Source organism: Amblyomma mixtum, chromosome 3 (assembly GCF_055824585.1).
Source record: "Amblyomma mixtum isolate Tamu chromosome 3, ASM5582458v1, whole genome shotgun sequence".
Lineage (NCBI taxonomy): Eukaryota > Metazoa > Arthropoda > Arachnida > Ixodida > Ixodidae > Amblyomma > Amblyomma mixtum.
In genome coordinates this window covers 40,365,251-40,392,874 of record NC_143014.1, presented here as the reverse complement: position 1 = coordinate 40,392,874, position 27,624 = coordinate 40,365,251, and the positions used below count along the sequence as shown (strand labels likewise).

At 48.1% G+C, this 27,624-nt stretch overlaps 1 protein-coding gene across 1 annotated transcript in view; it reads left to right on the top strand.

Moving 5' to 3' along the window:
• Positions 1-578: 578 nt before the first annotated feature.
• Positions 579-27,624, top strand: part of LOC149349828 (oxytocin-neurophysin 1-like) — a 31,353-nt gene continuing 4,307 nt past the window's right edge. The window contains exons 1-3 of the mRNA XM_089576829.1: positions 579-849; positions 3,297-3,410; positions 14,210-14,417. Of these exons, the coding sequence (XP_089432955.1) occupies positions 721-849; positions 3,297-3,410; positions 14,210-14,417 (451 nt within the window). The 5' untranslated portion in view covers positions 579-720. The remainder of the gene's footprint in view (positions 850-3,296; positions 3,411-14,209; positions 14,418-27,624) is intronic.

Below are 27,624 nucleotides of genomic sequence, written 5' to 3'. Positions count from 1 at the left end.
GAATATTTGAGAACTCCGTCTACCAAGAGCTCAGGCGCGGAATCCGCGGAACCCAAGTTTTATGGGAAGCAAATGAAAAGGGGTGACGAAATGGCGTCGTTGGTGGGCGCCGGAGCGCGGGCGGGTCCTTTATTTTTCTTCCCCTCATTTTTGATTTACAAAGAAAAAAAGAGAGGGGGGAGGGCGTGTAAATGCCGGTTTTTCTATCAGTTCATCTGCTGTTTCGGCCAAAACCGACTGAAGGGACGGAGGTCGAAGAACGCAGTCGGCGCGCTCTTTTCCGAACCGTGCTGAAGCGCAATGAAGAGCCATCGGCAAAGTAAAAGAGGGAAGCAAAAGGGAAAGGAAGCGGTGCCGTCGCGCCCAGCGGCGCGGGGACGCTCTCCGTCCTAATCCGAGGTGCTGCGCCGCGCGCTCGGCAGGGGATAAACGGCGCGAAATGCTGTCGCGAAGAAATCAATCACCCGACAAGCATGGCCAACGCGCGGTGACGAGTGGGAGGGCGCATTCAATTTTTCACGGCGGCAGTGGTGTGCCGAGTGGGAAATGCGTAAACTCGGTTGTCGGCGCGCGTGTGTGTGGTGAACCCTGCAAAAAAATGATGTCGCCACTGTAGCGCTCCCCGCGCTTAGACTGCTTTCGAAGTGAGGAGAAAGGGAGCGGTTTCCTTGTGCGCTTGTCACTCGCACCGGGTCCGATTCAGTCGTCCTCTGCTGATGGATGCTTCCGATGGGATTTCGCGGTCGAGGCTTTCGTATAAAAGCGCCGGCACCCGTGTCCCGTCGAGCCTCTCGACCAGGAACGTCCTCCGCTCGCGAGGGGACACACGTGCCGACGCTTCTATCCGAGGTAAGAGGCGACGCCTTGTGGCCGCCATGAGGTGCGCTCAGGAAAAAACAAAATAGCAAATGCAATGGGCCTATTATCCCATGCGATGCTCGGTGGAGCGCGCATTTCGCGTTGCTGTAACGCTCATTAATCCTTCGGTGTGCCGCTTGCAAGTCACGCAACCAGGTCACTGCGGACGCCCGTAGCCGACGAATGTAAAAAATTACGGTACAAACTCTTATTATGAAACTTAAAAAAAAAGTAGAAGACGCACGATCCTTACACCCCGAGGATTCGAACTCGTTATTCCGAAGCCAGCGTGTCAATGCTGGTCAAACGTTCTTGGGTGACCGTGTTTCCTTTTGTACCGTGTAGTGGAGCTGCTGCGGCGCACCTCTCGCTCTGAAGCGACAGGTTCTCACCCTCAAGAGACGTGGGGCACTCGGGGTGCAATGCCAGCCGCACTGCACGACCTCTGGCAGCCTCGTAGCATCTTGCCAAACATGCACTTGCTCCTTATGCTCGGCCCCTGCATGTACCTCGTCTACATTGTGCGCACTCGAACCAGAGCTTTTGCCTCAAATTTGCGCTTATTTGCAGCGCGCTTGCCTGCTGAGGAGATTAACCAGGAGAATGTTCCGGTTCGTCTACTCTGCAGTGAGGGAAAGGGAAGCGCGCAGATGTAATACGAAGAGATGAAAGAACGATGAAGTAAGAGCCACGCATGCACCGCAGCGTTCGGTAAAGATTATTATCCAGACGGTATACCTTATGCCACGCACCTTATGATTGCTCTGGTTAACTCGATCTCGCTTAATTCGAACTGACGCTTTGATCGCGTGAACGTCAAGTGCGTTAGAACAGCCCCTGTTAACTTATCACGCGTAATTAGAACATATTTTCGGTTCCTTTCGATTTAGAATTTGTTGGCAATGTCGGCAGGTACATTGACAGTAAAGTGTAAAATGGAGGTGGCCACTGCTTAGCGCCTCAGTCGACATACGTGTCGCTGGTGTTGATAGCATTGGGCCATTGAAATCCGGGCGCCTCTGCCGCCTTCTAAATCGAGCTAATCCGAAAGAAAGAGGGCAGAATAATGCGAACCGGCTGAGATGGGCGCGGAGGGGGTATTGCCAAGAGATGTGACCCTTCCGCGACGCAGCGCAGTCACGGGTGTCCCACGAGCACACGTGTGGTGTTGTTGCTTTTGTGGGGCTGCAGTTTTCAAGGATGAACACGTGGCGATAATGTCTCTCGCGTGCGAACAAGACAGATGCTGCGACGCACTCGCCCGTGCGTAGGGACCATGGAAGAGTTGCTTCCAGACGGGGCAATACTCTTGTGATGCTTCAGCTTGGCGCAAACAAGCTGCCTTTGTTTTCGGATTCGGCCAGTTGCGCACGCAGGCTGAGCGGCCGATACCACCAGATTCCTCTGATGAGGACTTTTGCTAAAACCGCCATTTCGATCATCGCATCCCTCGTCACGGGTGGCTAGGAATGCGAAATACGGCGTCTTTCTAAGGGTGCAGCGAAAGCCCAGGAGTGCTGTTCGGTGCACTAGACTGCGTGTAGTGCGCTCTATGTGAACATCAAGTTCCCGCGCTTTCATCTTTTCTAAATACATTCACCGTTCGCGAGTCACCGGCTCTGATCCGGTTCATCGCCGCCATTATGAAAATAATTACTAAATGGCACGCACACAGCGCTTCTCGAGATCGTCAGGACCTTTCTTTCGTACATTAGCTGCTCATTGGTTCCCTCTTTTGTGTGTGTGTAGTAAAGTGGCATCAAATGTACGAGGCTTCTCCAAGTACAGTGCTAATTTTGACTTCTGTGGCGTCCAACATTGAAGCTCGGAAATGTGCGCATTTGTTTTGCTTTTAGTCATCATTTCTGGCAAAACGGAGCGCTGTGCCCCGGAACCTCGTTACCTAGCTTTCCCATCGAGCCCGGCTGCCCGCTCGCCGAATTCGTAAGCTTGCTCTCTACGCGGGCGCCTATACAGCGCAGAGCTCGAGTCGCTGGTGAGTGACCAACCGGACGCGTAATTCGGAGGTCGTGGGTTCGGATCCCACCGGCGGCATGTGGTTGTTTTTTCTTCTGCTTTTCCAATCAATTAGCTTTAAGCGATAACATATTCAGTAATATTATAAATTGATTCACACCACAAAATAAATAAATTAATTAAAAATCCCCTGTGCCCCTTGGTTTCTGTGGCTGTTGGCTTCTCTCATATTTATAACGAGCCCCTCATTCCCCCTTTCCTTGTTTGCTTAACTGGACACCGAAGTGGCACACGAGAGCTTTTGCTTCGGCTGCACGGTGGGACAACTCGCTGCTTTTCCTTTTCTTTTTTGTTTTCTGGTGTACGTGGAATTCATTCCGAGCCGTCTTGTAACTAGTTGGTATGCTTCACCGCTTAGTGATTTCCCAGACTTCCCAAATCTGCCTCTGTGTCTTGTGCAGATGGCACCCCTGGGCATTTTCCTGCTGAGCGCGGTGGGCGTCACCAGCGCGTGCTTCATCACAAACTGCCCTCCGGGAGGCAAACGATCCTCCGAACCGTCGGCAGTCAGAATGGTGAGTGCGCGGCGGTACTTCTTCGTAGGTGGGGGAATTCCCGCGGCTGCGGCGATCTGCGCATGCGCGAAGTTACTCCTTTCAGCTTAGGGCTGTCTTCGGTGCGTGTACGCAGCGCAGATTAACCCACTTGCACGACCCGTCTTCAGTGGTTCCGTTTGTAACAGGATGTGTGCGTTACGTACGCGTTACGGTATTTTGATCCTGTTGCCACACTTGCGTGCGCAAAATATACTAGTGTCATTATGAATAAATCCAGGATGACAATCGTTAAACCTTCAGCTGCTAACACACACACAAACAACACCCGGGTCAGTGTGTATTGGCGGATTGTTTGTAGGGGAGGATAGGGTGCTTGCAGACAACAGGTTTTAGAAGTAAGTGCACTACCACAATGTGCAAGCGAGTGGCAATTATTCGGAGTCGTTCATTTCTTAGACTCGATCTTAGACTCTCCGGAACCTTTCAGTTCGTCGTGCAAGGCGCTTCTGTGCGGTAAACTTGTGCTTGAAAATGCGGGCTCTCTTTCGCGTACAGATTCAGCTAGATTTTTAGTCGGTGAATGTCTTCGATAAGGATCATTTTTTTTTATTTATTTAGCCTTAGGATTCTTTGTACTGATCCAGGTTCTAATAGAGAAAGAAATGTTAAAATTACAAAGAAATCAAAGCAACGCTATGGGCTGCATGTTTGCCCAAGCTCATTCACGAATTTCTTATAGGTGAACATTTTGGAATTACCTAAAGTTTTGGAAATGTTCATGTTTGAAGGCACTACAGATGCTAAAACCTGAAAAGACCGTCGTCGACCCAAGAAAGAACCGAAACATTCTTAGTTAGACATGTGATTGCCCTCAGCTACAAGTAAATGATTTCAGCACAATCAGCGATGCGTCTCGGTTAGTGCTCACGAAGGAAAATAGTCGGGGAAGGGCGTTAAAAAGACAAGGCCAAATATTAAGTGAAAGACGAAGGCTCATAACATAACGAAAGTCAGGAGTAAAAAGTGCTGCACGAGCATCGGCGCACAGTGAAATTGGAGTACAAGCACGCACATTTCATCATGACGATCATCATTAGAGGATGATCAAAAAATACAAAATAGATACAGGAAGAAAGCTTAGAGAGCAAGAACTGTATGTCGAGAAACATATGCCTAAGCTGTAGCTCCAATTATAGGCCTGTCGTGGATGGTTGTTCCAGATAATTTCTCGCGCTTTTTCCCGTGTAATTTTGGAGTAAATAAATGAAACCAGAATGAAAAACCGAAAGCCTTCTTCCTCGGGTTTCTTCCTCATGACTTGAACTTAACTCACCCCTGAATCTAATTAAAACATTTTTTTTTTGTCTTTAGCGCTTGGTTTTAGAATGACTTATGACCATGTAATGTGCTCAATATTCCACGCTGTGCATGTTTTGTGTTGTGCATTTATCGAGTATCAGACGTCGCAAGTTTGTTCTTTATGGCCCGCGTCGCGCTTTTGACTTTATTTTTCTGCCACTTGTTACATCCTCTCTGCGCGTTGTTCTGTGGCCTCCTCTTATATGTGAAACCCACTTAAATCCGCGCCCTAAATGAGTCTTCTGAACAACCACTATTAAAAAAATTCAAGTAAATCAGGCCAATGCTCTGTGGGCGAGGGGCCGAATTCTAAAAACCCTCCTCGAATGACCGGTTCGCGATTGTGGCGCGTATTTGACGCGTTCCAAACGGCGATCCGGAGCAAGTTTTCTTGCTCCGGGAAACTGAAGAGCGTGTTTCAATGGGCGATTTGGATTCAGATTCTAAGTTCTGATTGGACCGCGACGGTATGGTCCCTAGACTCCCTAGATATTTCATTTTGCTCCTTCGCGGATTCAGAGAGCTGCTCTGGATCACTGATTTGAATACGCTGTCTCGCTTTTTCCGGGACGAACAAATTTCCTATGGGTCGGCCAACCAAGAATACGTGCTACCTAGGTTTGTCCGGTGACGTAGTCCGTGGGAGACGACGTCACGCTGCTCGTGGCAGAAACATGCCAATGATGCCATTTCATCGCATACACGTTCCCCATGCTCACACCGCACTACCGAGCCGGCGCGGACGCCGAAGAATGACCTGCACGACGACGCCTTTGACCACCTTGACACCCCTGGCGATCTTTTTCGACGAAACTTCCGTCTCGGGAGGGAAATTGTGCGGTGGTTTTGCGACGAATTCGCGGAGCGGCGATGGTAGCGTGGTTAGCGGCGCCGCTATACCAGAACGGAAGAGCCTGTGTTTGGTCCTTTGCTTCCCCGCTCCCTGTCGCTGTCGTCATGATTCACGTCACGGCCAAATGAAGAGAGAACGACCCGAAAAGTTGCAAAATAAGGCCCCTGATCGAGATTCGTAGCGTTAGATCATTTGGTGAATGTCCAGTGCGTGCATCATTGGCTATGGTGTTTGGTCTGTCGTATCACGACTGGCCAGACCACGTTTACCGGCCAAACTAGCAGAGTTCGTATTTGAGAGAATACTTCTGAATGCGGCAGGTTAATCTTATGACTGCACTTTTATATGAGCGGTCCGTAATGTGCAAGCGGCTTCCTTGCTGGCCGTGACAAATGTATTATGGTCTGCGTGATTGGCCAGCACTAACGCACTGCGCCATTGCCGTAGCTCTGCTAGAAAAAAAAATAAAAGCCCTCGGAATATAGACAGTACCCTTGCACTCAGAAATTTTACAGATGTGAGGGACCGAAAGCCGAAATAATACAACGATGGTAATACAGTTCGATTCGAACGAAGCCACCGCTATTGCTGGAATCTGCCAGTCTATGGAACCAGCCACACGTTTCAGAGAACATGGCGAGATATTGAGCATCTGGTGGGAATATTATATGTGTAATTCATATAACTCTAGGAATGCAAGTAAGTTGTAACAATTTTCTCCCAGGAACTTTGTGACCTTCACGGCTCGGGAAAAATGCGAGGCACCTTTACGAACCGATGCAAAGGGGGTGGAGTTTGACGCCCAGCGTTAGCCGGTTTACGTTCAGCGTTGTGAATGAGACAGAGCCACGAATTCAGGCAACAACAACAAATATATTTTCAGAAGAACACACACATAGGAAAACCAAACGCAGCGTTACATTAATCAAGGAGTACGAAGTGATAACTGCTAACTGAGCATTATGACACGTATTTACACTCTGCCGCTGAAATACATGTTGCAGATCACGCGCATACAAGCAATCACAGTTTATGATGGCAGACCAACAGTAACATGAAGCGAAAGGTTCAAGTTGAAGGGAAGTTGAAACAAGCATATGGTGACCGGGGGCGCAGCGACAGTCCATTCACCACGACACGGAGCGGTTCTCAAAGGCGGTGGTACTTCAAGAACAGCAAGCGGGTTTTTGAGAGAGATGCGGGGTCTTCGGCGGCTCGGAGTTCCGGGAGTGCTCGGTGGCGGAAAAGAAAAATACAAACAGAACAAGCTTCGAGGTTCACCCTCCCCTGTGTCCGGTGGGTAATCAAAAGAACTATGTATGGCTAATGCCGTTTGTTCGTAGACGTACGCGACAAATAGAACTATATCCCAAAGCTCAACGTACATAATATTTTTACGACATGGGCCGCCTACATATGTTTGATTAAAGACATCAAAAAGCACAAATTCTGCCACTTGACTGACAGTGACCTGGTGTATTTTTTGGTGCAGGGTTCATTTTGTTCCAATAAATGTAGTCGGAGTTTAAGACAGACCAAATTCTGATGTTTCAGTCCGGACAACCTGAATTATGCCCACCCATATAAGTAAGCCATGATAACATGAGTGGCGTAGACCATTTAACTCCGAGTGGTTTCAACGTGGAGCAAATGTGAGCCATTTTTAAGGTATAGCGGCGTTGAGAATACGGCCTAACCATACCAACGGTGTAATGGCCTAGCTATACCAAGGATACACCAGCATAACCACTCAAAAAGTTCGTGCTTAGTTCTGTTCTGCTCAGTTAAGCCACTACTGAAGCCTACCAAACCGAAATCGCGTTTCTGCAGTTCCCCTGTACTTTCCTCAAGCAGCAGTCGTGCTAAAGAACAAATAACAATAAATGATAATACCCTAACATGTAATCGAGTATACTATGTAACACAAGTACTCGTACAATTTTCTATGCAAGAAATTGACTAGCGGCGCCGTCTGATGCTTTAGGATTATTCACGAAAAACTAACCAGTTCACCTCGATCAGTCCCTATCTCCGCTAGCAGTCTGCAAAAAAAAAAATCAAAACAGTGGGAATAGGATAAGTGAGAATGCGATTTCTGCAGACACAGACACACAGCTGAAGCTAAGTGACACCATGATTGCAATGATATTGCGAAATGGGTGGTACCGTGGCCTGTCGTCAGATCGGATAATTAAAGCTCGAAGGTTCTTACAGCAATACAGCCAATCTTAAGGCGACGCCCTGGCAACTGTTGCAACATGCGCCATAAATTAACATAATGGTACTGCCGCGTGCAGCGCTTCTGAGATCTCTGTAGCCCGCAGAGACATAACGCGATCGGCATAAAACGAGAAAGAAAACTCTGGTTAAACTTGATATTCGGGGCTTACCAGCACTTCGGTGAAAAGCAGTGTACTCACTTGTTTATATTTCACCCCGTAAGAGTTTATTCACCCGGTCACAAATACCGAGCCTTCAAGAACGGCGCTATTTCGTTTCGACTCGGAATAGAGCCATCCCGATGACGCCGTTCTCCGTCGCTGAAGCGCCGCCCGCCGACCGACCCCGCTCTCGATCTATGACGCACAACGCTCTTCTTATTTGAGGCCAGTACGTGGCTGTGCAGTGCTCGTGCGCTTGTCTGTGCTGACAGCCAAGGCGGCGATTATCAAGAGCTCTCCGACCGATCTACATACGGACAGTTTTGCGAATGGAGTCCCAAGCCGCCCCCTGGGCTTTCTGAATAGGCGTACAAGGCAGACGAGCGTATGAGGAGTTACGTTCCGTTCATACCAGCTGAAGCGTCGCTCTGCGAGTTCATTTTGGAAGAGCAAAAGAGGAAAAAAATAAACCTTTGAATCCCCTTTCCCTACTCCTACCCCCTTTATAGAAGGATAAAAAAAATCCCTTATACTGGTCAAAACCGCCAATTTTACTGGCGCAATGGTCAGAAACTGGAACGTGCCCAGCTGCTCAGTACGTCAGCCAAGTACTCTGTACGCTTCATTTAATGGCAGTTATCGTGCGGCTTACTGACAAGCGGAGGTGCGCCAGCAGCGTACCGCGCGAAACGAGGAAACGGCTCCCGGAGCGCATCCGCGTGCTTATAGAGTTTGTGTTGGATTACGCGTCGTTCGGACGGTGCGAGCGCCACGTATACAGACGTCGTGGCACGTAGGCTGCTCGCCGGCGAGGCGGTGATTGCAGCCGGCTCAGTGAGGCCGCTGCATACGCAATCAGGACGCGGGTAGACCTGCGCGCGCGCAGCAACAGCTGAGGGAGGCCAAGGAGGACGCGACTTCCAAGGCCGGGGGAACCTGAAAATAGCTCTTATCCGCCGCTCATTGATTCCGAAGTCGGCGCGAGCGGTGAGTGCGTTGCTCTCGAGACGGCCGCGGATGGCTGCTCGCCTCAGCCACTCGAAAAGGTTTCTTTTCCCAAGTAAACTAGGACGGGCTGTAAGCCAGCAGATTCTGGATTTTATTGCGAAAGCAATACTACTTGCACTTTCACGCCGTTGCGTGCCGCGGCCGGTGACCACCATCGTGCCGCGGCCGGTGGCCACCATCGCGCCGTGGCGGTGACCACCATTGACCTTCATTTGACCTTGATTGCATTACATTGGATTAGATGGAATTAGATTGGATTACATTGGATTTGATTGTATTGGACTGGATTGGATTGGATTAGATTAGTTTACATTGATTTGGATTGGATAGGAGTGGATTGGATTGGAGTGGATTGAAGTGGATTGGATTGGAGTGGAGTGGATTGAATTGCATTGGATTAGATTGCATTAGATTAGATTACATTGCATTGGATTGGAGTAGTTTGCATTGGAGTGGATTGAATTGGATTGGATTGGAATGGATTCCATTGGATTGGTTTGGATTGCATTGCATTGGATTGAATTGGATTGGGTTGTATAACCGATGCATCACCACAAGTCTAACCACAAGCACCACCACCAGCTACACTACCAGCTGTACCATGGCATACGTACGGATATTGCTTTCGCAATTACCGGGCTTAACCAAGCTAAGCCACAGATTTTTTTATCGGGATAACGTTAGGGAGCCCATGTCGCAGAAAAGCCGGCGTCGGCTTCGTTGGCCGGGAGCGGAAAATGTACGCAAAAGTCCCCAGAGAAGCAACCTAGGTGGCAGGCGAGCCACCTATGTCACGTAAGCTTGCGTCGTCGTCACAACCTGCCCATCAGATTGTGAGAAAACTGCCCACCGTGGCAGGTGGCAGTTAAGTTAATGATTAGTGGCGAGAGGTTGCTCGGTGAGAGCAAGCTGGGTCTCACAAGCCCCACCGGGGGCAGCATCTACCATCGCATGGCAGTGGCGCATCGCTTAACCGCTGCACCACTACGCCAGGAAGGGTGTGAGGGCTCCCAGGGATCTATCCATTTATGCAAAGTCGAGGATGACCGATTTCGCATATATGTCCAATAACCCGTTAACGCCCTCGCGTCATGCCCTTAAGGCGGGGCTTAAGTGTCTCCTCCAATTTTTTGAAGATATTTGTGTGAAACCACGTTGCAGGCATACAACCTGCTTGCAGGGGCTCAGGCCGCAAGTAAGCCATTAAAAAGCCTAGCCTCGCATCGCTGCTCTGCGGGCAAGCCGAACCTCTCTTGGAGCTTACCGTTCTCACACTGTGCCAGCGACGTTCTGGGCACTAATGATTAATACCGATGAGCAGCGCTGAACTCAGTTATAACTGTGTCTGTGAAGCGACGCTTTCTCACGGTAGATAATACTTCGGTGAAATTTGTGTGCCAAACCCACTGCTCCACTCACCAGGATCTTCTGACATGCAATAAATGTGCTTACATATACAGAATGTTTCACCTTAGACTGTCACGAATTTTTAAAAATGGGCGTTTAGAGCAAGAAGGGCGCTTTTTTCGGCATATAGTGTAGTCAGCCGTGTAGTGCATCAGAATGCAGCTAAGAAGGCCTAACCAGCTCTCTGGCTAACTAATATGAAAAGGTTAGCCTTTTTTGTTAGCCTCCTTATTTTTGAGATGCCGTTGATCTGCTTTGGTGACATGGGACAAAGCCATCCCCGGGCATTTGCCGTAGCAGGCGGAGGGAGCGCGCGTTTGCTGCGCTCGCTTCGCTGCCAGGAACCAGAAGTCCAGCGGCAGGGCGCCGGATCTTCCCGTGCGCATGCCGTGGAAGGTATCAACAGTATGTGACCATAACCGTTCGCGACGCTGGCCGGATCCCGAAGAGGCTTTCACCGGCTCCGCGGAGTTCCGCACAGCCTTCGAGGTGGCGCTCCCGTCGCTGCTGCCGCTTCCCCCATGATGAAGCTTTCCTCCACGCCCAGCCAGTGCTATTCTGACGCAAGATGGTGATGATGGTCCACCGCCTTGAGACGGAGGGGAAGCAGGTTTTCCACAAATGACACTGCAACTCATCTCGTAAAAAGTTTCGATGAAGGTGTCATAGATTCAGACATTACTGGACATAGGCAGGAATGACGGAAGCCTAGTCACCGAAACCAAGGAGCGTAGGGGATGTTTTTTTTATTTGTGATGTTCATCAATTGGAGATTAATTCGGTAATTATTTTAAAGATAGTTTATTAGAAAGCAGAAGAAAAAACAACCACATGCCGTCGGTGTGATCCGAGCCCACGACCTCCGAATTTCGCGTCCAACAGAGCACCGGACGAGCGCTCATCAAGGTGACCGTGTGGGGCTGTCTCGCAACAGCTATTTCTTTACTTTTTTTTGGAGAGGTTGACCCTGGCGATGAATCCGTCCGAATGCTGAAGTGAGAGAGAACCTGTGCTAGCTGCTATTCCTTCAAAAATTTCTACAAGGAGCTTAAGATGCTGAAAATGCCAGCAGGAAAAATGGAAAAGAAAGATTTAGAATATGCGACGTGCCGTCACGCTTCCTTCAGTGACGCTCAGCACTAAAACAACAAAGAAAAGCCGAGAAAATAGTAACCGAAACGAGGCTTAGAGTGCACACATTTTCCGCTTTCGTGACGAGAACATTATACCTGTTTGTTCAGTGTTTAAACAGCCTTCTTAAATAAATGCAGATGCTTAACCATCTCTTTGAACGCCACAAACGCTCAAGATAAAACAAAATAACACTGGGCGGTTCGAATACTCGGAAGTGCAGTGCTCATGGGATTGATTGGAGGTGATTACGCTGTCTTTGCGCGAAATGCGTGTGTTGTGTTGTGTTGGGTTTAAGGGTACATAGGCAGCTACGGCCATCATGCGCCAAGCACGTTTTGCCCGAAATGCGCTGGTTCCTCGGGCAGTGCGTTGGCAACGTTCAGTTACTTTTGGCGATTTTCACGAACTATATAGATGACAACAGTAAAGAGGACTCCACCTGTGATCAGCCTGGGCGCATTAACAAGTTCCCTTGATTGCAAGATTGTGTGACGCTTTTGCATTGAAGGTGAGCGCCTAGTTTTATCCGAACTCTTCGTATTAGCCGGCGTAAATCACAGAAGCGATGACGAACTGGAGATCGTCGAGCTGGGTCTGCAAACGTCCGCCGTGCAGGCAGAACCGCACACGATTGTAGCCTGCCTCCAGGACGTTTTTAGCGATGAGAGTACCGCCAGCTGTGAGTTTCTATACGGCAGGAAAGTCAGAATACTGCTAGCACGTCTCGGATTTACCTTGCATTATTACAAGTAAGCAAGGCTTTGAGAAATCTTGCATAACGCTGAAGCCTAAAACGGTTTGCGATGGTTTCGTTTTCTATACCATCGTGTGCATGGATTTGAATTAAGCTAGCTGAACCCCAGCAGCAAGTATGTGTGGCCATCGCTTCAATCGAGCATGCAACGTCCTCGTATGTAATGTGAGCTGATTTGTTGGAGCGCTGGAGAGGTGTGCTGTAGAACAAATCATAGCGCGCAAGCGCTGTGTTAAGGGCAATGTGCTAGTTCTTTGCTTTTATTTCTATGTAGCTTCTCTTCATCGCAAGCTTCGACCGTGAAACTAGTACCTGCAGTAAAATTTTGTTTTGTTTGCTTTGCAGAGAACCTCTCGAGCGCTCCTATACAAGCCTGCTCATGTCTGTGTATACGGCGGCGTGAACCCGATTCCAACGAGTCGGAGCGCGACCTCGTAGACTAGACGCAGACTCCTGTTCCTGCTTTCACTTGCTAGTAATCCAAGTAGTGGAATTTACCGATCAGGTCTTCCGCATAAATTCTTGCGCGCCGGCTGGTACTTTCTTAAATGTGCTCGTCTCTCGCCGCATCGGTCTGCTTGATTTGGGATTTTATTTTGAGGAGCGTGAAAAAGAAGTGTTTAGAACGAACAGTCACTAATGCCAAAGTATAAAACGCAGACAGGAAAAATATAACTCTGGCGCTGTAATTGCAGCCTGGGTTACGACGAGGTACAATTTTGCGTGCGTTATACGGCTGCATCGCGGCAGCAGTTACAAAGACCAGCCACGATTATCATCCTAGTCGTTCAGTTAAGGCTAAAGAAAGCTATAATCGCACCAAGTCCTTATCTGGAAGAAAGAAGTCGTATTCCAGGAAATGCCGCGAACACACGACCATCGACGCTGTGAGTGGCTTGCCATTCCGCAGTTTCTGCACACAGAGCTGCCTTCTCTTCGGGCTACCGGCAGTAGTTAAGCAATGGAATGACACCTCATGGCTTTTCCATCAAGCGGACATACAAAAATGCGCGCAGCAGTGCTTCCGAGCTTTATTTCGGCCACGGCGCTCCGGGGACGACATCCGAACGTGCATGCTACGCACCAGTACCAGCAGCGGGTCGTGAAAATCGCCAATATTTTTATAGGAAAGTTATGGCAACAACGTCTGGAATGCCCCGACGAAGCATTGGCAAAGGAGCAAACAAATGCTTCCGCGCTCTGCCGATCCTTCTCAGACTAGTTCGCGGCGCCGTCGCGGCGTGGCGTCCATTTCGTGAAAATCGCCATTGAAGAAAAAGAAAAGATCAGGTCAGTCGAAAAGAACCGAAATCCCACGTGTTGTAGCGAGGGGCTGAGCTGCAAGTTAGCTGTTTATATCATTACACCACTTCCTTGTGCTCGCTTGTGCTAAGTTATCTCGAAACGGAAAGCTATACCAAGAGCGCCTGCAAGGAATACAAAAAGGCACCATTTTGAAATGTCCTCGTCATCTATCCTTCCACACCCCTCACCTGCAGCTCTGGTTCAGTGGCTTTGGCCCTCGGCTGCTGACCCCAAGTTTGCAGGATCGAATCTCGGCCGCGTTTCGGTGGGGGCGAAATGCAAAAGACCCTGCTGTGCTGTGAAAGAACCCCATGTGGTCTAAACTAATCCGGAGCCCTCGACCACGGCGTCCCTCGTGTCGCTTCGGGACGTTAAACACCCACATACCACACCACCACTTTTCTAATCACGTCTTTTTGCTCCTTTTCTTTCTTCTGCTCAGACATGAGGGATGTAAAGGAATAGATCCGGTTTCAGTTATTGTTGATGCTCTTAGGACGTAGGAATGTTCGGGAAGAGATGTTCATAATACGCGGGAAAAGAAGCGGTCGGGATAACCGTAAGTGGTTTTTTTAAGGGGTCCTGCGTGAAGCAATGAGGCAACCGACATGCGCAGTGTCCCCGGTGTGGCCCTGGAGGCCGCGGGGTCTGCTACAGCGCGGACGTGTGCTGCACGAGCAGCGCATGCGTCATCAACGACCCGCTGCTGGCGCTGCCGTGCCGAGCCGAGAGCCTGCACAGCCACGCCTGCCAGGTGCCCGGCAAGCGCTGCGGGGCCGCCGCCCAGGGACGCTGTGCCATGCGGGGATTCTGCTGCGGAGCAGGTAGTACTCGTCGGGCATCACGATGTCCCACCCGGCGCGCTGGCGACGCGAGCAGAGGACTCGCGGAGCTACGCTCTGCTCGCTCTCTGCCCATTCCTTCTCAGGGCCCAAGAACGGTCATTTTGATGCAGCGTGTAGCGTTTCCGTTCTCGGACGTGCAAACTTTCGAAGGCCACCGTGGCCGGAGCACTACCGAGCGGCGGCGCTGTTCTCAGCGGCAATTGTCGTTACCTAGGCTGCGCCGGGTGGTGAGGAATGTCCTTCTCGCTTTCGGGCTTTTGAGGCAGGCCCCAGGGGAGGGAGAGGAACACGGCCCCTGGCCCAGCGCAGCCGGGTAGCGACGAGCGCTGCTTCTCCCGCTCAGGCCACGATCGGGATGGGCTACGAAACTTTGACAAAGATTGTGCTCAGCATTTACTGTGCCGGCTTTAAATGATGTTGATCTTTTTCATTTTTGCATTATTTTATTCGTAAAACAACTAAACTGATAGGTGGGAGCGGTCTGTGCATGTGGACTGTACAGTAAGGCGGACATTATGAACGCGATAGACCTCAGTTAATTATGCTACTAAGCAAAATCAATCAACCTTTTTTTGGTTTTGTGCCCAAGATATTTATTGCGAAATTGAATTCCGTCAATATCGAAGACGAGCAGAGTTTAAATTTTCTGAATCAGCACTGTGGTTCGAAACATCGAGCGTCAAAAATACTTTTGAAATTCTGTTCACTTGGCTTTTCCTCGTTGTATATTAATAAAATGGCGTCACTCGCATTTCTAGTGCAGCAAATACAGAACCCTTTTGCGTATATTATGAGTAGAATGTGTTTGATGTATGATTAGAAAAAGTTAGCATCGCTTAACCGCTGCCCCACTGCGCCAGGAGGGGATGAAGGCTCAATGTAGAGAATGACCAAGTCCGCATATATTGGTATTAACCTACCAACGCTATCCCGTCATACCATTAAATCGGAGATTAAGTGTCCCCCCCTCCCCCCTCCAGTTTATTCTTTTTTATCATGAATACATTATGTAACTGCACTGCTACGTAAAGGAACCAAAGTTCCTTTGAAAAGCCGCTGAAGGGATTGGAAAACGAGTCACATGGGCAGCCTTGTCTTTTAGGCATACGTATATGCGCCTGCAAACAGCGACCGATACATCCATGCCAGCGTTTTGTGGACAGCATACGCAAGATTATTACCGTGCGTAAGCGGCTCATCTTTCTCACGAATCGAAAAATGTTGGAACGACCAGCGGACCAGATATATGACGTTGCTCATTTCCAAATTCACCGAAGGTGTACCGAAGATGTCTTTACCAAAAGTAACCAGACAACGGGGTCGGCTTCACAGCCGTGTAGTCAACCACTTGTGACACCCTGGTGTTCTAAATCTGTGCAAGGTAACGAGAACCCTCGTCCTAACCTTTTGAAACGTTTCGGTGTTCATGGGTGCCCATAAGGGCGTCCGATATACAGCTGAGAAGCAAACCCCGTTGCCCGGCTACTTTTCGCAAAGGCGCCACTTGCAGGCTGCGGTCACACGTCCCACGCTCCGCTACAACCTGTTATTTTTTTTAGCATATGAACATTCAGGGGCATAATTCTAGGCATTTCAGTAGAAACGTAGAGAATATCGTGCTGAGGACATGGCTTCATTCGAGGCGTTGCTTCATCAGCCACTCGCAGTCATTTCCTGACCGCATACTTGGGCTGAGCTGCACTGAAGGGGAGTGAACATGTAGCCATTACAGCATGATGCTTTGCCAGCTCGATTTCTAATACTGGCTGTTGTGGAAGCAAACAGCAAGACAGAGAAGAAACGCTTCTAGGAGCGCTGTTCCGTAAAGCCGAACTCATCTCGGATGACTGCCGGAAGCGAGCCTGAGATATGGTCGAATAAACAATCAGGTAGCAGCACGCTCGCTTCAGCGGTGGAACCGTAGTTGCAAAGCACGGAAGGGCCAAATAACAGCGAGCTAGGGGAGCTGAAGCTTACATAAAACGCCGAAAGCATGTTCGTGGGTCAGACCTGTAGAAACTGGCTGAAGAAAAAAAAAGGAGAAGAGAATTAAGCTTCATTAGACTAGGACGGGAAAAAAAAATCGTATACAGTCCCCATAATTATACCCAGGCCCCAGCCAGCTTTCGTGTCAAATACCACGGCTTCAAACGAGACGGTGTTAAGTTAAACTTTTGGTTAAATGAACCTTCACGTATTTAGTCTACATCGACAGGTATCCCTTATTGTTTACGACAGTATTTTGCAATAGCTAAAATTATTGGCTTGATCTCTTCGGTTAAGCGCAAAAACAGCGAATACTTGGTTCTGATGAACATCTGAATTTGCTTGTGATAGTCTGGGGGCCAGTACATACAAGAGCACAAATGACAGAAAGTATAACCTACAGCGCGCTGCTGCTAGATTTGTAACTCGCCATTGTTTCGCTTATTGAGACTCGATTCGCGCAAGCAGTTTTGGCAGGTAACTACAGCGCGGGAAAGCTGAGGTGGGCTATCTGTAACTCGAAAAGCTTTTTCTCTTTGAATGCTGAGGACACGGCCTGGTTAGCAACGAGTTCGAGAACGCCACTCTGCATGGTATCCCTGCATCGGCGCGCGCAGCTGCGTGAGGAGAATGGGCGTACGGCTTTTCATCTCTGAATCCGCTCCCCGATTTCGTTCCTAGGGAACGGTGGTACTGCGTAATGGTAGCTACGTGATAGAAGCGCAGACGAAGCTGTCATCGCATCGGGTACATCCGCTTGCAATGAATTTCACCACAGGGATCAGTCATCGTGAAGCGCCAACTGCGCCATATGCTTTTATTGCGCAGGTTATTCCACTTCTTAAGGCTGCTTTCGAAAACAAGCAACATTTTATTGCCGACTGCGCGCAGCAGCAAACATCGTCCAGAAGATTTCATTCGATTCATTGACACTGCCTTCCTCTCTGAGATGAGCTGCTCTTTTACCGAGAAAACAGAACCGAAAAGCTTCTTTGCGCTGCGGCCTTCGTCGCCAAACAGTGCCATCGGCGGTGGTCAGTCGGTGTGAAGACGTGAGCATCTGATCCGCCAACTTTGGAGGGTGTTTGCCGAGCTCGGTTTTGCACACCTTGACCCTAAACGCAACGACGATGGCCGCGACGCACGTCTCACCTTGCTCACAGACGCCCACTGAAGGCCTGAGCTTGCTCGTTCTCCCGCGAAAAGAGCGGCAGGCAAATGAGGACACAAGGCCAGAAGCGGGGCCGCACGCGGTTTGCGTTCAGCAAGGAACACAGGCTCGAAAAAGAAAGGAAAAAAGCAAAGCCGAGTTATTCACTGCTTAGGGCATTCGAAACAAAGGTTGGGGCCTTGTGCAGGTATCTCTTGGGCCCAAGGCTGTTGCACGTATGGGCTATGAGAGACGTCGTAGTGGAGGGCGACAGATTGATTTCCACCGCCTGGGGTCCTTTAATATGCACTGATGTCGTAGCACTCGGGCATGTTTTGCCCCAAACAAATGCGACCACTGCGGCCGGGATTCAGTCGCGCGTCCTTGGCTCAGTAACCGAACGGCATAGCCATACAGGCCATCGCGGCCGTCATCTGGAGAGAAATATAGCCGAGATTAATTGGGGCAACATTTTAAATGGGGACTCTTTGCAACAGCTGCGTTGGCCCAGCACTGTGTTTATTTCACTCCTCCATCATATTTTATGGCGCACACAGGTGTCAGGATGCCTCGTGCGATGAACTGAAATTAAAATGCCACCACAGGCGCCTTTGTGCGTGCATGTGTGTGACAACAGCGCGTTCGTGAGCGTGTCGGGAGGAAACGAGTTACACGACGCAGAAGAGTTGCACATAATTGACCGATGATCGCGCGCTCTGTCCCCTGAGGCTCCCGGCTAAATATATATGTACTTGTGCCTAGAGGAAGTGGAAGGCCCCATGTGGCAAAGAAACTGCGCCTTCAGCTAAGTTTGCTCGGAGGAGCTCTTTGGATGTTTGCAGGACGAGGGACAGGAAACGTCACCAGCCTGCTTTGCTCATAGCTGCAGACTGATCATGCCCCAGAGGCCTATTTCTGTTTTATACGATGAAGCGTCCTTGCTCATCTTCTTTTCATTTGGTTGCAGGTGACTTTCTTGAGCGCATACCGGGTGTTTCAGCGAACACTCAAAAATGTTCAGAAATAGGCTTTTTGGTGTATTGGCGGTAACCAGAAAAACGATGAATCGTCTTAAGTAGCAAGCTGGTTAACTAATTTTTAATCATTAATTTTTTAGCTAGTAGAGTTAGGCGCCTAGTGGCAATTAGGGATTTGTAGGCGGTCGTGAGTAATAGCCATATATTTTTGGAATTTCGGAAACGCGATTACCCTCGCCGCTGTGGCTCGACAAAATCTGGCTGCATCGTGCCAAAATACGCGCGCTTTCGAAAGCATGCAGGCAAAGCAACCCCTTGATATATTTTGCCGGGCTAGTAGCGTGTTTCACCAGGAATCTGGTCCAGGAACACCGCCGCTGTGCCGATGGAGGAAGGAACGTGGGCCGGAGACGGGGAGTAGGAGAAACAAGGGAAAACTATATTCACATATTTACAAAATAAGTGACAACCTATTTACAACCTAAGTTACAAACATCAACAATCAGAGTAAAAACTGAGAAGAGTCTCAGGGAATCGCTGAAGTGAAGACGATTGTGGCGGAGCACACAAAGGGGGGGAGGTAGAGTCACAACAGCTTGTCCGCCGCCCGAAGAGGTCTCGCAGTGGTTGCAGCCAACGCTGCTTCCCGTAGAGACCTGGAGTTGTGTCCGTTCTTCTTCTGGACACAGCTGGGAACAATGGTTCTTCTTGTTTTGTTGACAGCTGTAACAGTCTCAGCCAGCAAAGTCCAAAGCCCAACAGACAGAAAGCGCCAAACCGACTTTAAGACCTGCCAAGCTCTTTTCCTCTAACAAAGCCTCTCTCGAGTAAATGAGCTGCCGAGTGAAATTTACGTCCTCCTCCGAAAGTTTCCAATTTTGACCAAACCAGAATACAGAGAGCATGTTTAGCCAAAAAGAAAAAAAAAATCGTAAGATTGTGAGGGGTGCCGTAGCACGGTTTGTCACAGAAAGCCGCCTCCCGGGAGAGCATAAAGTGAAGGTGGAGCTGCTAAACACACATACAGACAAAAAAAAAGTTCACGCTAAACAAAAAAAAGAAAGAAAATACAAATTTGCCTAACGGAGTAACGTTCGGGGAGTCAGGGGAGGGCATTACACGGGAAAGTTTCGGCTGAGGCCATCAGCGTTGCCATTATCTGGCACTTTTCTGAATGTTGTAATCTGAATGTTCCCGCAACGCCAAGCTCCAAAATTTCGCTCTCATTTTTGTACAGGAGAGTTAAATGAACAAAAAGAAACAAGCATTGAACTCAAGATGAGATTATGCCTCGTATCCACCCACAAACAGCGTTGCGACTGAAGGAATGTATTAATTCCTATTCTTCAGCCGCCCCATGCGCGGCCGCGGTCCGACAGCTGCTCTAGCAGATGAGACATTACACAAGGCTAGGAATTTCAGCTTGCGACCCCGAACTGTTCCTAGTCCAAGTCTCGCGCTTCCTAAGTTTGGCTGGCGCTCAGAAAGCAGAATGCAAGAAGAGAACGAACGAATGCGAAGGCAGTGCCAGCGTATCCCCCTCTCTCGGATTTGGTTCGCGCGTTGCGTCCTCTTAGCTTGAGCTCCTTGCATGCGGCGCGTGGGAACTCTTGAGCGCTGAGGTACCAAAGTGGGGCGGTTACACGGTTGTTCGGTTTTCAGTGTAGCAGTCAACATGAGCCGCACTTTCCCCTTCATGAACAATTCCCGTATGGCCACCTCTGTGCCCTGCCGCTCTGTGGAAACCATCGCTGTTGATTTGCCGGGCGCGTCACTAGCAATCGCGGAGCTGTCACGGGTTAAGTCGTTGGCGTTCGCCTCATCGTCAGTTTTTAATAGAGCCTGCTCTGACTCACCACCGTGAGAATTTGTCAGGCTCACAGGGTCATTTTTGCCCTCTTCAACTACGTGCTCTGCTGGCGCTGCGAATTGTCGAGACTTCGAAAAGGTGAGGACCTGCGCAGCGTTATCTACAAAACTAAGGCCCCCCTTTTTTTGAGCAGCATATCCGAGCGATTTGAGAAAATGTAGGGATACTGTTAGGCAGGCTTTGAGAGACGTCTGCTTCGGTCAGAAGCCCCCCGAACGGGCTCTCGATCGCGACGCGGGCAATGGGCAAAGATTCAAATTCAAATTCAAATTCTTTATTTCTGCCTTGTAAAGATACAGACAGCGGAGGCGCAGAAAAAGCTGGGAAACAGCTTGACTAAGCCGCAGCCCCCTTTCGCTTGGCAGCAGCTTGACAGCAAGGCTTTTAATACAAAAGGCAGTTGCAAAGCGTGATAACAAGTATACAATAATGAGCAGGTACAAGAGAAAACGAAAGAACATTATACAATATTGACACAATATTCACATTGGGTAGACACAGGTAATGGCAGCAAAGAAAAAAAAGAGAAAGAAGAAAAAAAAACACAAAACAAAAATCCTACATGCTAGCATAAAAAGCACGCAAAGACCTGTTTGACGAACTGAAAAGGTCAAAATTATTATATATATACGCGTTTAGCAGGGACGGAAGAGTGAACTGCAGGCGTTCTCTACCCGAGTTTAACCGTGGGGTCGGGACTATCCATGTCTCCGCATACCTTGTTGTGTAGCTTGCATCTCGGGTATGTAGTTCAGCAAGTTTACGTATGTGGTTTACATTTCTACGTGTTTCGAGTTTAAACCGGACACTCAAGCGATATTTATACAAGTTGTGTATTTTTAGCACACCACTTTGTAGAAAGAGATCTTTGCTTGGCGAGTCCCAGGGGACATTGTAAACATGACGAAGAAACTTTTTCTGAAAAATGTAGATACGCTGAAGACAGCTAACCGTAGCTGTGCCCCACACTAGATGGCAGTAGTTTAAATAGGAGTAGAAAAGTGAATTGTAGAGGAGTAACTTTACTGTTCTTGGAATGACGTATCTGAGCCGACTTATGACTCCGGTTATTTGAGCCAGTTTCGTGACAATATGGTCCGTGTGGTGTTCCCAAGACATGCTGGAAGAAAAAACTACTCCAAGGCATTTAAATTGTTCAACTATGTCTATACGTCGCGAGTTTAGTTTAATCTCGATGGGGGAAGGAAGTACTTTGTTTTTAGGGCGAAATATGACAGCTTTTGTTTTCTTCTCATTTATACGCATGTATCTGGATTCGGACCACTTTTGTAATTCACTCAAGGTGTCATTGCATTCCCGAACAAGGAGATCAAGATGATTTCCAGTAAAAAAGATGCTAGTGTCGTCAGAGTAGATAATAAATTTAGCGGCTGAGTTAATGTTGGAGATATCATTTAGGTACATATTAAAAAGTAATGGTCCCAATTATACCCTGGGGAACGCCAGAAGTAACAAGTTTTAGTTCAGATGTCACATTGTCTATGCTTACAGCCTGTTTTCTATGCGAAAGATATGATTTCAGGATCATTTGAGCCAGTCCACGAATACCACAACGCTCCAAGTTTTTCAGGAGTACACTGTGGTTTACTAAATCGAATGCCTTCGAGAAGTCCACGAAGACACCAATAACAAAGGCCTTATTTTCAAACTGTGTTAGTATATATTCCTTTTGTTCGAGTAGTGCTAACTCGGCAGATTTATTTTTACAAAACCCAAATTGATTAGGTGACAAAAGGTCATGTTTATCAATAAAATCAGACAACCGTGTATAGAGAACTTTTTCAAAAGCTTTCGAGAATATTGGGAGTATCGATACTGGTCTATAATTTCCTAAATCATTGCGGTCTCCTTTCTTATACAGAACCGTTACTTTGGCTATTTGCATTTTTTTAGGAAATGTGCCCGCTGTTTCGCTGTTTCGCTGTTCGCTGTTTCGATCCACTATTCGCCTTATGCAGGCATACTCGCCTGTGAAATCTTCAGGTTTAACGTTTGCCCAGTAGACAACATCGATGGTGGCAGCTGAGTCGCGGAGAACATTGCACAGTTTTCCGTTTAATGTTAGTTCCCGGAGATAGGGCTGCAAGAGTTGCAAGTTGTCATCCCCATTGTCTGGCAACGCAAAGACAACCCTAGGCTTACGGCAGCCGGTCGCAAGGTGTCCGGGCTCTCGACACCGGAAAAAGGCGATCGGCTTTTTAGCTTCGAAAGCCTTTTCCTTTCTAGCCTCTTCCTTTGTGCTGCTAGCATCTTCGTTTTCGACTGCGGGAGGGTTAATCGACGACGAGTTTATCGCGGAGCCCGTGACTCTCTCGTTTGCAGGAAAGCGCGCCCGACTATCTTTCTCACAATTAGCCATGGGTCGAACGCGTTTGGAAGGCTGCAGGAGATCATCGATTTTAATTTCTCTTCGCGCCGAAACCTTCTGATTGAATGTCGAATTACTCTCGGCGCGCTCCGCGTCTGCAATTTGCAACTCCAAACGCTTTAGAGCAGGTTTCCTTTCATCGGCTTCCTTGAGATAAAGGCGTTCTTTTTCAACCCTCTCGGCCTCCTCCTTAGCGGCTTCCTTGAGGTAAAGGCGTTCTTTTTCAACCCTGTCGGCCTCCTCCTTAGCATTCCTGATTCCCTCCTGAATGACATCCCGTGTCTCCGAAATTTCGTCATCCTCAGCACCACATTCCTTAATAGCCTCAATCAGCTGCGGCTTTTTGTGACTTTTCCTGACCTCAATATCCAACTATTCACACAGCAAAATCAACTCTGGCTTCTTTAGTTTGCTCAAATCCATGGCAATTCCCGAACGAGGACTTTCAAAAACAAGCTGCTACGTGAAATGCTTTAGCGAGCACGTGCAGAAAAATAATCTACAGGTTCTGATAAAATTTTCAGATTTATCAGCCTGGCAGATTCTCAAAGAAAGTCAAGCGCTCACCACTGCTGAAGCGAGGACCAAGCGTGGACGATCTCACCACTGCCACCAGTTGATATACGAGTATTTTGCCGGGCTAGTAGCGTGTTTCACCAGGCATCTGGTCTAGGAACACCGCCGCTGTTCCGATGGAGGAAGGAACGTGGGCCGGAGACGGGGAGTAGGAGAATCAAGGGAAAACTATATTTACATATTTACAAGATCAGTGACAAACATATTTACAACCCCAAGTTACAAACATCAACAATCAGAGTAAAAACTGAGAAGAGACTCGGGGAATCGCTTCAGTGAAGACGACTGTGGCAGGAACACACAAAAGGGGGGGTAGAGTCACAACACTCTCTAGTGCACGTAACTCCTCGAAAAAGCCAAATTCTGTCGAGCCACAGCGTCAAGAGTAATCGCGTTTTCGAAATTCTAAAAACTGATATGGCTATTACTAACGACCGGCTAATCATCATCATCAGCTTGACTGACTGCGCCTACTGCAGGGAAAAGGCCTCTCCCATGCCTCTCCAATTAACCCTGTTCTTTTCCAGCTGCTGCCACCGAATCCCCGATAACGTTTTAATCTAATCCACCCACTTAACTTTCTGCCGCGCCCTGCTATGCTTGCCTTCCGTTGCCTTTCATTAAGTACCAGCGGTTATCTTAATTGCCTTCGCACTACATGCCCTGCCCAAGCCCATTTCTTCCTCTTGATTTCGACCAGGATGTCATTAATCCGCGTTTGTTCTCTCACCCACTGTGCCCGCTTCCGGTCTCTTAACGACCGGCTATACAAATCTCTAATTGCAACTATAGGCACCTAACTCTACTACTGAAAAAGTTAATTAATAAACCTTTCTTAACTAGCTTACTACTTGAGACCATTCATCGGTTTTCTGGTGTCCACCAACACTAGTAATGCTATGCCGCAAAAGCCATATTTTTAGCCCAAAAAGCCAATTTTTGAAAATTTTTGAAAGTGTTCGCTGAAACACCTGCGGTATGTTAAGGCGTCTTAACTTTTTCTCAGTAGCATCTTTCCTACGCAAGAATTATTTACGAAAACCCCATTTTTTAATATGCAATTCTATCAGCCCTATCTCCAACATGATCTATAATTAGAAACTTGGTTTTGAAAAGCGCAAGTCCACACTGAGGACAACTCCGTTAAAGTTTCCTTTTGAGTACAATCGGTTTTACGGCTCTTTCTCAGTATCAATCAATCAATCAATCAATCATTCATTTTATTTGCTTAGAAAAGGAGGAGTACGGGACTAAAAGCTCGAACAGCTTGACGAGGTCCCGACCCCTTGTTAGTTGGCATGACAGCAGGATGACGGCCAGTCTTACACAAATAAATGGAAAAATATCACAAAGCAACGGGTAATACAGAATGAAACAAGACGGCAATCAATCGGAGAAGCAACAAAAGGTAATACAGATAAATCAACACACGTAAGCAACAGTGGTGTACAAAATTAGGCGAATAGGAAGGCATGGTTTAGTCTTGCAAATGAAAAAGTTGACAAAAATGTTTAATGCGACAGTTTCGGTTTCTGGAGGGATCAAAATTTTGTCGGTCTAGTAAGTTTAACAGCGAAGGTAATGTATAAGATAGAGATTGTTCATCATAGGAGGTTCTCGGGGTGTGTACAAACCACATTTCTTTATGTCGGGTCTGACGAATATTTGTGTTTTTTTGGAGTTTTGCCAGACGAATTATGTAATCAATGCCAAACTTTACAAAACCTTTGTAGCACAACATCAACCTGTAATTATAAAAACAAAACACGGGAAGAATTTCATATTTTGGAAAAAGTGGTTTTGTGGAGTATGTATAATAGACATCAGCTATGTAACGTACAGCTCTTTTTTGTAGCAAATGTAGTTTCTGCAAGTTTGTCACGCCAGTTGTGCCCCACACCATGATGCAATACTGCATGACAGATACCACCAGTGCATTGTACAACATTAATTTTACCTTGGTCGGGAGAATGCGACGCAGACGAGCAATGACACCAATGGCAGATGACAATTTTGATTGTAGGTGATCAACATGCTCATTCCAGGTAAGGTGCTTTGAACAATGCACCCCAAGGATGTTAACGGAGTCCACTATCTCTAACTGCTCACTGCCCAGACACAAATTCATATTAGTTGTCAACATCTTACCTCTAGGCGTGTACAAGACTACTTTTGTTGTATGTTGCCGTTTGTCCGGCAGCAAAAACGCATTTATTACTGAGGAAGCTATATTTAAAAATTTTGCCTCCGATCGATTCAAACGTGTCACATGTGCACCGAAAAGGACTCCGTGATCACTGTTTTATGGTTAATGACGATGTAGCCTATAGCCTCTGTGATCCGCGATAAAGGACTGCGTCGACGCACTGCAGTTTACTTGCGAAATCGGCTGATGGTGGCGACATCTCTATTTCGATTTTGGTTCTTTTCTAGCTTAAAAAAGCTCCGCTTTCGTGAGGCTGGTGGTCTGTTAGTGATTAGAGTGTGGTAGTTATCGATGCAGGCTAACTTCAAGTTATTCTTACTGTTCCTTTTAAATAGGTAGGAGTCAAAAATACTACTTCTTTTCAATTCTTGCTTGAAGCGCCAGTTGCAGCCTTTACCCGAGGACACGGAAGGCGTTCTGTTGCCTTTGTACGCAGACTCGGCTGGTTGGAACGTACGCTTTATACTGTACAGCAGCAAAAACTTAAATCAATGATTCCTATTGAAAAGATGGTCCCAAATAGTCACCCATAAAACTGTGAAGGTTTCTCGCTTACGGGTAAGAAAACTCCATGCAGCCTTTTTCTTTCTCGTTACCCGGTTTTAAAGCGATTAAGCCAGCAACATGATCGAAGGAGATTAGTATTGCTTGTGGTCTTGCTTATTTCATTAATTCGTACGTTCGACGTGGCGCCAATGTTGACAAGAGCGCTTCTAACGCTTCACAACTTGCCCAGCAGCAAGCACAAAGGGAAATGTAAACGCGCTAAATCCGCCTCGTGACATATGTTGATTCCCCTCGCAGTAGCTTGCCCAAGTGTAGGCGCCACTTTGTTTTCGCCATCCCACTGTGCTGCTTGCAAAAGGGCCCCCGGAGGGTTTTACATGTTATCAGTGGTGCGGTATTTCGCTTGCAAGGCCCGGCAACAGCTTCCGGCTCTGCAGCAGATGGCACAAAACAGGCGTGCATGCGCTCAGTACTAAAATTAAATCTGAATAAAAAAAAAAATAGTCGGTGCTACTTGGAAGCCTAGCAGCATGCGAGCCAAACTCCCCGTTGTAACTGCGCAGTGCGCCTGTGCTTCTTTTTCAGCAGTGAATGCAAACATGTAGGTTTGATTAAAGTTCCTCGCGGGCACTTGTGCCAGACCGGAGCGTTCTGACATGGGCACTACAAAAAGGGCAAACAACTCCAGCTTCAACTTCCAACAGAATGTTTTTATGAAACAAAATTGGTTCGGAAAGGAACATCACGAGGTTTAGCCTATCCTTTCTGGCTGTCACTCCTATCTGTTTTCGGCCTCTCTTCGCTCTTCCTTTCGTTTCCGCCGACTGCAGTTCCGGTGCTTGAGGTGGCAGATAGCAGTTTCCGCGGCGTGTATCAATCTTTTACTTCCGTTTTGTCTTACTTTATTATAATAAAAATCTCATCTACTGCTACTTCAAAAGAGTCTTGCAGAGAGGAGAGGAAAAAAGAAACCTCACGAGCCATCGGAAAAGACTGGACCTCGTATGTATCATCATATGTGATCTGTCAAAAAACATTTCCACGCGTTCTCTAAATAATTCATTATTGTGTGTGTACAAAACGGATGCGTGCCCGAGGTTCCGAGTATGCAGTGCACATGGAAAGGATAAGCGCAAATGAGCGACACTCGGAGAGGCGAAATCAACGCCCGCGGTGCTGTGGTGTCACGAATACACCGAAGGATAGGCTGGCTGGGCCGTTCCCACTATTAAGGAGGAGGGTGTGCGTGGTGCGAAGTGGTTGGCAGACTTGCGCCCCGTGCCTTGGTCCCCGTGGTGCCATGCGAAGCGGCGAGCAGATGCGGCCAGCAGATGTATCGTCGACAGGATGGCAGCCGATGCTGCGAGCACATGTTCACCCACTAAATGTTGACCTTGACAGGCAGCGCGTCCCGTCCGACTAAGATACATGACCCTCTGGACTCTGCTCTCTTATATGGGGCAGAACTCGACTCCCCACGTTGCTCTGCTGGGCGCAAACGGAAGCGACGGAGAGCAGGCGACGA